The sequence below is a fragment of the Scyliorhinus canicula genome, chromosome 3 (assembly GCF_902713615.1).
Source record: "Scyliorhinus canicula chromosome 3, sScyCan1.1, whole genome shotgun sequence".
Lineage (NCBI taxonomy): Eukaryota > Metazoa > Chordata > Chondrichthyes > Carcharhiniformes > Scyliorhinidae > Scyliorhinus > Scyliorhinus canicula.
In genome coordinates, this window is record NC_052148.1 from 6,130,840 (window position 1) to 6,144,567 (window position 13,728).

At 44.3% G+C, this 13,728-nt stretch overlaps 1 protein-coding gene across 1 annotated transcript in view; it reads left to right on the forward strand.

The window, feature by feature from the left end:
• LOC119963598 (tenascin-X-like) overlaps window positions 1-13,728 on the forward strand; it is a 621,159-nt gene that overhangs the window by 209,821 nt on the left and 397,610 nt on the right. The window contains exons 39-42 of the mRNA XM_038792929.1: window positions 1,809-1,948; window positions 2,682-2,814; window positions 7,824-7,963; window positions 8,967-9,099. Coding sequence (XP_038648857.1) covers window positions 1,809-1,948; window positions 2,682-2,814; window positions 7,824-7,963; window positions 8,967-9,099 — 546 coding nt within the window. The remainder of the gene's footprint in view (window positions 1-1,808; window positions 1,949-2,681; window positions 2,815-7,823; window positions 7,964-8,966; window positions 9,100-13,728) is intronic.

Consider the following 13,728-nt stretch of genomic DNA (forward strand, 5'->3'; position numbering starts at 1 on the left):
ATGGATAGAGGATTGGTTAATTAATAGAAAGCATAGAGTGGGGATTAATGGGTGCTTCTCTGGTTGGCAATCAGTAGCCAGTGGTTTCAGGGATCAGTGCTGGGCCCGCAATTGTTCACAATTTGCTTCAATGATTTGGAGTTGGGGACAAAGGGCAACATGTCCAAGTTTGCAGACAACACTAAGATAAGTGGTACAGCAGAAAGTGCAGGGGATACTGGAAGTCTGCAGAGGGATTTGGATGGGTTAAGTGAATGGACTAGGGTTTGGCAGATGGAAAACAATATTGACAAATGTGAGGTTATCCACTTTGGTAGGAATCAGAGCAAACAGGATTATTAATTAAATGATAAAATATTAAAACATGCTGGTGAGGAAGGCTTGAGGGGCCATGGGGCCTATGCCTGCTCCTAGTTCTTATGTTCTTATGTTCTTATGTGCCTGTCAGGCAGGGAGGAAGTGGTCAAGCGAGGGAATCGTGGGTTACTAAAGTAGTTGAATCACTTGCCAAGAGGAAGAAGGAGACTTATGTAAAGATGAGACGTGAAGGTTCAGTTCGGGTGCTCGAGAGTTACAAGTTAGATAGGAAGGATCTAAAGACACAGCTACGAAGAGCCAGGAGGGTACATGAGAAATATTTTGTTACTTGTGGTGTACCACAAAGAACTGTTTTCGGGCCACTGCTGTTGGTAATTTTTATAAATGGCGAGGAGGAGGGCATAGGAGATGGGTCAGTAAATCTGCAGATGGCACTCAACTCGCTGGAGTTGTGGACAGTGCGCAAGGATGTTACAAGTTACAGAGGGACATAGATAAGCTGCAGAGCTGGCTGAGAGATGGCAAATTGAGTTTAATGCAGAAAAGTGTGAGGTGATTCATTTTGGAAGAAATAACAGGAAGAAAGTGTACTGGGCTAATGGTAAGATTCTTGGTAGTGTGGATGAGCAGAGAGATCTCGGTGTCCATGTCCATAGATCCCTGAAAGTTGCCACCAGGATTGATAGGTTTGTTAAGAAGGCGGACGGTGTGTTAGCTTTTATTGGCAGATGGATTCAGTTTCAGAGCCATGAGGTCAAATTGCAGCTGCACAAAACTCTGGTGCGGCCACATTTGGAGTGTTGCGTGCAATTCTGGCCACTGTATTACAGGAAGAATATGGAAGCATTAGTAAGGGTGCAGAGGAGATTCATCAGGATGTTGCCTGTTATGGAGGGAAGACCTAATGAGGGAAGGCAGAGGGTCTTGAGGCTGTTCTCATTAGAGGGAAGAAGGTTCAGATGTGACTTAATTGAGGCATACAAGATGATCAGAGGATCAGATAGGGTGGACAGTGAGAACCTTTTTCCTCCGGTGGTGATTTATAGAACGAGGGTAGATTGTTTTCAAATGAGGGAGATAGATATAGGACAGATGTCAGAGGTAGGTTCTTTACTCAGAGAGTAGTAAGGCCGTGGAATGCCCTTCCTGCAACAGTAGTGAACTCGCCAATATTAAGAGCATTTAAATGGTCATTGGATAAACACATGGATGATAAGAGAATAGTGTAGATGGGCTTGACAGTGGTTTCACAGGTCGGCGCAACATGGAGTGTCTAAGTGCCTGTCCTTTTCTATGTTCTATGTTCTGAAGTGACTCAGGACATTTTACTGCATTAAAGACACTGTTATCAATGCATGTTGTTTGTGATCAGTGCCAGTATCTCACATCTTTGCTTAGATATCCTCCCTTTCCTCATCATTTCTACTCTGTCAGATTCTGTTACCTTTCTGCTACATGTGTACATTTAAGGTCTCATTCTTCTCGCTCAGCGGTTGTTCCAGCACCATCAAACCTACGCTTCTCGGACATCAAGGGGTACAGTTTCCGAATGGACTGGGATCATGGATCGGAGGAGGCGGACCAGTACAGAATCAGCTGGGTTCCATCTGCAGGAGGGGACAAAAAAGAGGTGATGAAATCCATACTTTCTGCTTTAGTGTAGCTCCAGCTGATTTTTAAATTAGCCTTGCAACATGCGAGTGTGAAGCAAAACCGCTGTCAGCCAGATCTGTATATGTATGAAAATGTTCCTCCTTTCCAGGAACGATCTTTCATTGTATCCTTGTAATCCTTTCCACACTTGCTAATGAGTTGCATTCTTTGCTGCTCGTGGGGGCATGATCACACTGAAAACAGCAGGTATTTTCCATTCCCAACAGGGACATGCAAAGTCACGGGCAGGACTGGAAAATATGGAGATTTGCCAAAACTCAATTGGGTGGGATGAGCTCTTTGAACCGTAATCTGCAGAAACATCAGCACATTCTTTCTGAATGGCATTATTGTACTTGAATGTGATCAGAAAACTGCTTTCCGCACGGACCATATGCTCTTTAGTATAGAGATGTTGGGCTCAGTTGCCCAATCAAAGAAGAGCATTTGCGTAATGAACAAAACAGTCCAAATTAGTTTATTCCTTCAATTTAATATTCTGCAGAAATACTCCAAATGACCATGAGGGAATGCCACTGGGAAAGGTGGCTGCAGCCAAGGGTTGGTAAAGGATTTTAAGGTCCTTGTGGCACCCTGAGTGATATCAAATTCAAACATCCCCATTTTATTCAGGGAATCAGTTTGCAGAAAACAAATTGGTTTCATGCACTGAACATAACTTGACCTTCACTTTGTGCCTATTCTTCCAGATGATGATAAATGGCAAAGAGACAAGCCAGGTTTTAGATAACCTGGATCCTGACACCAAATATGATGTTTCCCTTACTGCCATCTACCCAGACAAGAAGGAAAGTGATGACGTCTTAGGCTCCGAGCATACATGTAAGTCTTTAGTATATAAAAATCTCCATTAGTCTATTCTACCCCTTACCAATTATCTTCAAATATTGAAAAGAGGACAAAGTGACATGGGAAGCACATGCTGCATATTGTGATGTGCAGCAGAGCACAATGTCCTTCAGGATGGGGTTTGGGAACAGTATGTTCCCCATGATTCTCTGCTTCTGGTGTAGCAAAGTGTATCCATTGGCTTCATTGGCTAGCCTGCTTGTGTCCAATATTCCTGGGCTATACAGCACCTTCAGCCAGATAAAACTATAAAACCATTGAATTCCGACAGTGTAGAAGGAGGTTATTTGGCCTTGTGTGTCTGCACCGACCCTCTGAAAGAGGAACCTAATTAGGCCCACTCCCCTGCCCAATCCCTGAAACCCCCCCTGAGCAGCACATCTGGGACTATTTAGCATGACCAATCCACCTAATGTGCACATCTTTGGACTGTGGGAGGAAATCGGAGGACCCTGAGGAAACACACAAAGACACGGAGAGAATGTACAAGCGCCACACAGACAACCTACCGAGGCAGGAATTGAACGCAGTTTTCTGGCGCTGTGAGGCACCAGTGATAACCCAACGCCTGATTAATTTATGTCTCCTTCAACTTGCCTCCTCTTTTATTTATGGAACCGCTTCCCCAACCCCTTATCTATTCCTCCTAGAAAAATGATTGGCTCACCCCATTTCCCCACTACCTGGGCCTAACTTGTCAATACAAAGGGAAATAACAATCATATTTGTATTTATCTAACATATTTTAACAGTCTCAAGTATCTTTACTGGATGACATCAGCAGATTGATAATCATTTCAGTTAAACTAGTGATGTTTGTTTTTAGAGAACTTGAAACAATATTGGCCCATCCCGTTTTGCAGAAGGTGAAAGGGGTGGCATGCTGCACAGTGGCTAGCACTGGGACTGCGGCACTGAGAAGACAGAGGGTGGTGATGGATGGAAAATATTCAGACTGGAGACCAGCTACCAGCGGTGTAACACAGGGTTCTGTGCTGGGTCCTTTGCGTTTTGCCGTACCACCCTCCCCGAACAGGCGCCGGATTGTGGCGACTAGGGGCTTTTCACAGTAACTTTATTTGAAGCCTACATGTGACAATAAGCGATTTTCATTTCATTTCATTTCATTTCATTTGTGACTTTTATCAATGACTTGGAGGAGGGGGCTGAAGGCTGGGTCAGTAAATTTGCTGATGACACACAGATTGGTGGAGCCATGGATGAGGTGCAGGGCTGTTGTAGGCTGCAAAGAGACATTGATAGGATGCAGAGCCTGGCCGAAAAATGGCAGATGGAGTCTAACCCTGATAAGTGCGAGGTGATTCATTTTGGTAGAAAAAAATTGAATGCGGATTACAGGGTCAACCCATGAATCCATTTGGGTGGAAATTTGGAATAGTAAGGTGAAAAAGTCACTGATAGGAGTAGTCTACACACCACAAAAGAGTAACAATATGGTGGGGCAGTCAATAAACAAAGAAATAACTGATGTATGTAGAAATGGTGCAGTCGTTGTCAAGGGGGATTTTAATCTACCTGTCGATTGGTTTAACGAGGTCGGTCCAGGCATCCTGGAGGAAGAGTTTACAGAATGTATCCATGATAGTTTCCTAGAACATTATGTAATAGAACCTACAAGTGAACAAGCAGTCCTAGTTCTGGTACTGTATCATGAGACAGGATTGAGTAATGATCTCATATTTAGGGATCCTCTCGCAAGGAGTGATCACAGTGTGGTGCAATTTAAAATACAGATGGAGGGTGAGAAGGTGAAATCAAACAGTAGTGTTTTGTGCTCAAACAAAGCAGATTACAATGAGATGAGAGAAGAGCTATCTAAGGTAGACTGGGAGCAAAGACTTTATGGTGTGGCAGTTTAGGAACAGTGGAGAACCTTCCAAGCGATTTTTCACTGTTGATACCAACAAAAAGGAAGGACAGAAGAAAGAGGGAAAATCGACCATGGATATCTAAGGAAATAAGGGAGAGTATCAAATTGAAGGAAAAAGCATCCAAAGTGGCAAAGATTAGTGGGAGACTAGAGGACTGGGAAATCTTTAGGGGGCAACAGAAAGCTACTACAAAAGCTATAAATAGGAGTAAGATAGATTGTGAGAGTGAACACGTGCAGGAATGTAGCAACTAGGGACTTTTCAGGTAAATATTTTCCAGTAGAGGATGAGAAGGGTGATTTAATAATGGGAGTTGAGGAAATGGCTGAGGAACTGAACAGGTTATTTGTGTCTGTCTTCACAGTGGAAGACACAACATGCCAGTGACTGATAGAAACGAGGCTATGACAGGTGAAGACCTTGTGATGATTGTTATGATGAAGGAGATAGTGGTGGGCAAGCTCATGGGGCTAAAGGTGGACAGGTCTCCTGGCACTGATGAAATGCATCCCAGAGTGCTAAAATAGATGGCTAGGGAAAATGCAAATGCATTAGTGATAATTTACCAAAATGCAGGAGACTCTGGGATGGTCCCGGCGGATTGGAAATTAGCAAACGTGACACCACTGTTTAAAAATTAGATAGGCAGAGAGCGGGTAATTATAGGCCAGTTAGCTTAACTTCGGTAGTCGGGAAGATGCTGGAGTCTATCATCAAAGAAGAAATAGCGAGACGTCTGGATGGAAATTGTCTCATTGGGCAGACGCAGCATGGGTTCATAAAGGGCAAGGTCGTGCCTTACTAATTGAGTGTAAATTTTTGAGGACCTTCCAAAGTGGTTGATAATGGGGAGCCAATGGATGTGGTATGTCTAGATTTCAAGAAAACCTTTGGCAAGGTGCCACACAAAACTTTGCAGCATACGATAAAGATGCATGGCATTACGGGTAAAGTGGTAGCATGGATAGAAGATTGGTTAATGAATAGAAAGCATAGAGTGGAGATTAATGGGTGCTTCTCTGGTTTGCAATCAGTAGCTAGTGGTTTCAGGGATCAGTGCTGGGCCCGCAATTGTTCACAATTTGCTTCAATGATTTGGAGTTGGGGACGAAGGGCAACATGTCCAAGTTTGCAGACAACACTAAGATGAGTGGTATAACAAAAAGTGCAGGGCATACTGGAAGTCTGCAGATGGGTTAAGTGAATGGACTAGGGTCTGGCAGATGGAATACAACGTTGACAAATGTGAGGTTATCCACTTTGGTAGGAATCAGAGCAAACAGGATTATTAATTAAATGATAAAATATTAAAACATGCTGGTGGGGCAGGCTTCAGGGGCCATGGGGACTACTCCTACAGAGAACAGTACAGCACAGAACAGGCCCTTCGGCCCTCAATGTTGTGCCGAGCAATGATCACCCTACTCAAACCCACGTATCCACCCTATACCTGTAACCCAAGAATCCCCCCCTTAACCTTACTTTTTAGAACACTACGGGCAATTTAGCATGGCCAATCCACCTAACCCACACATCTTTGTACTGTGGGAGGAAACCGGAACACCCGGAGGAAACCCACGCACACACGGGGAGGACATGCAGACACCTCACAGACAGTGACCCTGCCGGGAATCAAACCTGGGACCCTGGACCTGTGAAGCATTTATGCTAACTACCATGCTACCGTGCTGCCCCTGCTCCTAGTTCTTATGTTCTTATGTCCTTATGTGCCTGTCAGGCAGGGAGGAAGTGGTCAAGCGAGGGAATCGTGGTTTACTAAAGTAGTTGAATGACTTGCCAAGAGAAATAGGAGGCTTATGTAAAGATGAGACATGAAGGTTCAGTTCGGGTGCTCGAGAGTTACAAGTTAGATAGGAAGGATGTAAAGAGACAGCTATGAAGAGCTAGGACGGGACATGAGAAATCTTTTGTTACTAGTGGTGTACCACAAAGAACTATTTTGGGGCCACTGCTATTTTTCATTTTTATAAATGGCCTGGAGGAGGGCGTAGAAGATGGGTGAGTAAATCTGCAGATGGCACTCAACTCGGTGGAGTTGTGGACAGTGCGGAACGATGTTGCCAGTTACAGAGGGACATAGATAAGCTGCAGAGCTGGCTGAGAGATGGCAAATAGAGTTTAATGCAGAAAAGTGTGAGGTGATTCATTTTGGAAGGAATAACAGGAGGACAGAGTACTGGGCTAATGGTAAGATTCTTGGTAGTGTGGATGAGCAGAGAGATCTCGGTGTCCATGTCCATAGATCCCTGAAAGTTGCCACCCAGGTTGATAGGGTTGTTAAGAAGGCGGACGGTGTGTTAGGTTTCATTGGCAGATGGATTGAGTTTCAGAGCCATGAGGTCAAATTGCAGCTGCACAAAACTCTGGTGCGGCCACATTTGGAGTGTTGCGTCCAAATCTGGCCACTGCATTAGAGGAAGAATATGGAAGCATTGGTAAGGGTGCAGAGGAGATTCATCAGGATGTTGCCTGTTATGGAGGGATGACCTAATGAGGGAAGGCAGAGGGACTTGAGGCTGTTCTCATTAGAGGGAAGAAGGTTCAGATGTGACTTAATTGAGGCATACAAAATGATCAGAGGATTAGATACGCTGGACAGTGAGAACCTTTTTCCTCGGGTGATGATTTCTAGAACAAGGGTAGATTGCTTTCAATTGAGGGAGATAGAAACAGGACAGATGTCAGAGGTAGGTTCTTTACTCAGAGAGTAGTAAGGCCGTGGAATGCCCTGCCTGCAACTGTAGTGGACTCGCTAATATTAAGAGCATTTAAATGGTCATTGGATAAACACATGGATGATAAGAGAATAGTGTAGATGGGCTTGACAGTGGTTTCACAGGTCGGCGCAACATGGAGTGCCTAAGTGCCTGCCCTGTTCTATGTTCTGAAGTGACTCAGGACATTTTACTGCATTAAAAGCACTGTTATCAATGCAAGTTGTTTGTGATCAGTGCTAGTATCTCACATCTTTGCTTAGATATCCTCCCTTTCCTCATCATTTCTACTCTGTCAGATTCTGTTACCTTTCTGCTACATGTGTACATTTAAGGTCTCATTCTTCTCACACAGCGGTTGTCCAACCACCATCAAACCTACGCTTCTCGGTCATCTCGAGGAAAAGTTTCCGGATGGACTGGGATCATGGATCGGAGGCGGCGGACAAGTACAGAATCAGCTGGGTTCCATCTGCAGGAGGGGACAAAAAAGAGGTGATGAAATCCATACTTTCTGTTCTGTGTAGCTCCAGCTGATTTTTAAATTTGCCTTGCAGCATGCGAGTGTGAAGCAAAACCGCTGTCAGCCAGATCTGTATATGTATGAAAATGTTCCTCCTTTCCAGCAACGATGTTTTATTGTATCCTTGTAATCCTTTCCACACTTGCTAATGAGTTGCATTCTCTGTTGGCCGTGGGGGCATGATCACAGTGAAAACAGCAGGTATTTTCCATTCCCAACAGGGACAGGCAAAGACACGGGCATGACTGGAAAATTTGGAGATTGGCCAAAACTCAATTGGGTGGGATGAGCTCTTTGAACCATAACCTGCAGAAACATCAGCACATTCTTTCTGAATGGCATTACTGTACTAGAAGGTGATCAGAAAACTGCTCTCCGCACGTACCCTATGCTCTTTAGTATTGAGATGTTAGGCTCAGTTGCCCACTCAAAAAAGAGCATTTGTGTAATGAACAAAACCGTCCAAATTAGTTTATTCCTTCAATTTAATATTCTGCAGAAATACTCCACATGACCACGAGGGAATGCCACTGGGAAAGGTGGCTGCAGCCAAGGGTTGGTAAACGTTTTTCAGATCCTTGCGGCCCCCTGAGTGATATCAAATTCAAACATCCCCATTTAGTTAAGGGAATCAGTTTGCAGAAAACAAATTGGTTTCATGCACTGAACGTATCTTGACCTTAGCTTTATGCCTGTTGGAACCAACAATTCTACGGACTCACAACAGAGCCAGCCGGTTAGCCATTGAACTTTCGGTGAACTGGCCGGCTGACCATGTGGCACTGAGCTTTTATAGCAGCTTCTGGGGGAAGAGTCCTGGGCAGCGCCAAGGGAGAAGCCCCATACAACTCGAGCATTCCCAGAGGTACTCCCCCTAGAGGACAGGTAGTGCAACTGCACTTACAACACAGACACATGTATAAACAGAATATAATCCGGTGTGAATCACATTCACCACAATGCGTATTCTTCCAGATGATTATAAATGGCAATGAGACAAGCCAGCTTTTAGATAACCTGGATCCTGACACCTTATATGATGTGACCCTGACTGCCATCTACCCAAACAAGAAGGAAAGTGATCACGTCTCAGCCTCCCAGCGTACATGTAAGTCTTTAGTGTATAAAAATCTCCATTTGTCTTTCCTACCGCCTTAGAAATTATCTTCAAATATTGAAAAGAGGACAAAGTGACATGGGAAGCACATGCTGCAGATTGTGATGTGCAGCAGATCACAATGCCTTTCAGGATGGGGTGTGGGATTAGTATGTTCCCCATGATTCTCTGCTTCTGCTGTAGCAAAGTGTATCTATTGGCTTCATTGGCTAGCCTACTTGTGTCCAATATTCCTGGGCCATACAGCACCTTCAGCCAGATAAATCTATAAAACCATAGAATTCCGACAGTGTAGAAGGTGGCTATTTGGCCTTGTGTGTCTGCACCGACCCTCTGAAAGAGCAACCGAACTAGGCCCACTCCCCTGCCCAATCCCTGAAAACCCCGTAACCGGCACATTTGGGAATATTTAGCTTTAACAATCCACCTAATGTGCACATCTTTGGATTGTGGGAGGAAATCGATTGACCCAGAGGAAACCCAGAATGACACAGAGAGAATGTACAAGCGCCACACAGACAGTCTACCGAGGCAGGAATTGAACCCAGTTCTCTGGCGCTGTGAAGCAGCAGTGATAACCCAACCCCTGATTAATCTATGCCTCCTTCAACTTGCCTCCTCTTTTATTTATGGACCCGCTTCCCCAACCCTTTATCTATTCCTCATAGAAAAATGATTGGCCTCACCCCATTTCCCCACTACCTGGGCGTAACTTATCTATACAAAGGTAAATAACAATCATATTTGTATTTACCTAACATATTTTAACAGTCTGAAGTATCTTTACTGGATGACATCAGCAGATTGATAATCATTTCAGTTAAACTAGTGGTGTTGGTTTTTAGAGAACTTGAAAAAATATTGGCCCATCCCGTTTTGCTGAAGGTGAAAGGGGTGGCATGCGGCACAGTGGCTAGCCCTGGGACTGCGGCACTGAGAAGACAGAGGGTGGTGATGGATGGAAAATTTTCAGACTGGAGACCAGTTACCAGCGGTGTAACACAGGGTTCTGTACTGGGTCCTCTCTATTTGCTGTACCAGCCGCCCCGAACAGGCGCCGGATTGTGGCGACTAGGGGCTTTTCACAGTAACTTTATTTGAAGCCTACATGTGACAATATGAAATGAAAATGAAATGAAAATCGCTTATTGTCACGAGTAGGCTTTAATGAAGTTACTGTGAAAAGCCGCTAGTCGCCACATTCCGGCGCCTGTCCGGGGAGGCTGGTACGGGATAAGCGATTTTCATTTCATTTAATTTCATTTGTGACTTTTATCAATGACTTGGAGGAGGGGGCAGAAGGCTGGGTCAGTAAATTTGCTGATGACACAAAGATTGGTGGAGTCATGGATGAGGTGCAGGCCTGTTGTAGGCTGCAAAGAGACATTGATAGGATACAGAGCTGGGCCGAAAAATGGCAGATGGAGTTTAACCCTGATAAGTGCGAGGTGATTCATTTTAGTAGAAAAAATTGAATGCGGATTACAGGGTCAACCCATCAATCCATTTGGGTGGAAATTTGGAATAGTAAGGTAAAAAGTCACTGATAGGAGTAGTCTACAGACCGCAAAAGAATAACAAAATGGTGGGGCAGTCAATAAACAAAGAAATAACTGATGCATGTAGAAATGGTGCAGTCGTTATCATGGGGGATTTTAATCTATATATTGATTGGTTTAACCAGGTTGGTCAAGGCAGCCTGGAGGAAGAGTTTACAGAATGTATCCGTGATAGTTTCCTAGAACATTATGTGATAGAACCTACAAGTGAACAAGCAGTCCTAGTTCTGGTCCTGTATCATGAGACAGGATTGACTAATGATCTCATAGTTCGGGATACTCTCGCAAGGAGTGATCACAGTATTGTGGAATTTAAAATACAGATGGAGGGTGAGAAGGTGAAATCAAACAGTAGTGTTTTGTGCTCAAACAAAGCAGATTACAATGAGATGAGAAAAGATAGACTGGGAGCAAAGACTTTATGGTGAATCAGTTGAGGAACAGTGGAGAACCTTCCAAGCGATTTTTCACTGTTGATACCAACAAAAAGGAAGGACAGTAGAAAGAGAGAAAATCGACCATGGATATCTAAGGAAATAAGGGAGAGTATCAAACTGAAGGAAAAAGCATCCAAAGTGGCAAAGATTAGTGGGAGACTAGAGGACTGGGAAATCTTTAGGGGGCAACAGAAAGCTACTACAAAAGCTATAAGTAAGAGTAAGATAGATTGTGAGAGTGAACAGGTGCAGGAATGTGGCAACTAGGGGCTTTTCAGGTAAATATTTTTCCTGTAGAGGACGAGAAGGGTGATTTAATAATGGGAGTTGAGAAAATGGCTGAGGAACTGAACAGGTTATTTGGGTCTGTCTTCACAGTGGAAGACACAACATGCCAGTGACTGATAGAAATGAGGCTATGACAGGTGAGGACCTTGAGATGATTGTTATCACGAAGGAGATAGTGGTGGGCAAGCTCATAGGGCTAAAGGTAGACAGGTCTCCTGGCCCAGATGGAATGCATCCCAGAGTGCTAAAAGAGATGGCTTGGGAAAATACAAATGCACTAGTGATAATTTACCAAAATTCACGAGACTCTGGGATGGTCCCGGCGGATTGGAAATTAGCAAATGTGACACCACTGTTTAAAAAAGGAGATAGGCAGAGAGCGGGTAATTATAGGCCAGTTAGCTTAACTTCGGTAGTCGGGAAGATGCTGGAGTCTATCATCAAAGAAGAAATAGCGAGACGTCTGGATGGAAATTGTCTCATTGGGCAGACGCAGCATGGGTTCATAAAGGTCAAGGTCGTGCCTTACTAATTGAGTGTAATTTTTTGAGGACCTTCCAAAGTGGTAGATAATGGGGAGCCAATGGATGTGGTATGTCTGGATTTCAAGTAAACCTTTGGCAAGGTGCCACACAAAACTTTGCAGCATACGATAAAGATGCATGGCATTAAGGGTACAGTAGTAGCATGGATAGAGGATTGGTTAATTAATAGAACGCGTAGAGTAGGGATTAATGGGTGCTTCTCTGGTTGGCAATCAGTAGCCAGTGGTTTCAGGGATCAGTGCTGGGCCCGCAATTGTTCACAATTTGCTTCAATGATTTGGAGTTGGGGACGAAGGGCAACATGTCCAAGTTTGCAGACAACACTAAGATGAGTGGTACAGCAATAAGTGCAGGGCATACTGGAAGTCTGCAGAGGGATTTGGATGGGTTAAGTGAATGGACTAGGTTCTGGCAGATGGAATACAATGTTGACAAATGAGAGGTTATCCACGTTGGTAGGAATCAGAGCAACCAGGATTATTAATTAAATGATAAATATTAAAACATGCTGGTGGAGCAGGCTTGAGGGGCCATGGGGCCTATGCCTGCTTCTAGCTCTTATGTCCTTTTGTGCCTGTCAGGCAGGGAGCAAGTGGTCAAGCGAGGGAATTGTGCTTTACTGATGTAGTTGAATCACTTGTCAAGAGGAAGAAGGAGGCTTAGGTGAAGATAAGACGTGAAGGTTCAGTTAGGGCGCTCGAGAGTTACAAGTAGATCGGAAGGATCTAAAGAGACAGCTACGAAGAGCCAGGAGGGGACATGAGAAATCTTTTGTTACTAGTGGTGTACCACAAAGAACTGTTTTGGGGCCACTGCTGTTTGTCATTTTTATAAATGGCCTGGAGGAGGGCGTAGAAGATGGGTGAGTAAATCTACAGATGGCACTCAACTCGCTGGAGTTGTGGACAGTGCGGAATGATGTTGCAAGTTACAGAGGGACATAGATAAGCTGCAGAGCTGGCTGAGAGATGGCAAATAGAGTTTAACGCAGAAAAGTGTGAGGTGATTCATTTTGGAAGGAATAACAGGAAGACAGAGTACTGAGCTAATGGTAAGATTCTTGGTGGTGTGGGTGAGCAGAGAGATCTCGGTGTCCATGTACATAGATCCCTGAAAGTTGCCACCCAGGTTGATAGGTTTGTTAAGAAGGCGGACGGTGTGTTAGCTTTTATTGGCAGATGGATTGAGTTTCAGAGCCATGAGGTCAAATTGCAGTTGTACAAAACTCTGGTGTGGCCACATTTGGAGTGTTGCGTGCAATTCTGGCCACTGCATTACAGGAAGAATATGGAAGCATTAGTAAGGGTGCAGAGGAGATTCATCAGGATGTTGCCTGTTATGGAGGGAAGACCTAATGAGGGAAGGCAGAGGGACTTGAGGCTGTTCTCATTAGAGGGAAGAAGGTTCAGATGTGACTTAATTGAGGCATACAAAATGATCAGAGGATTAGATAAGGTGGACAGTGAGAACCTTTTTCCTCCGGTGGTGATTTCAAGAACGAGGGTAGATTGCTTTCAATTGTGGGAGATAGATACAGGACAGATGGCAGAGGTAGGTTCTTTACTCAGAGAGTAGTAAGGCCGTGGAATGCCCTGCCTGCAACAGTAGTGGACTCGCCAATATTAAGAGCATTTAAATGGTCATTGGATAAACACATGGATGATAAGAGAATAGTGTAGATGGGCTTGACAGTGGTTTAACAGGGCGGCGCAACATGGAGTGCCTAAGTGCCTGTACTGTTCTCTGTTCTTTGTTCTGAAGTGAGTCAGGACATTTTACTGCATTAAGGGC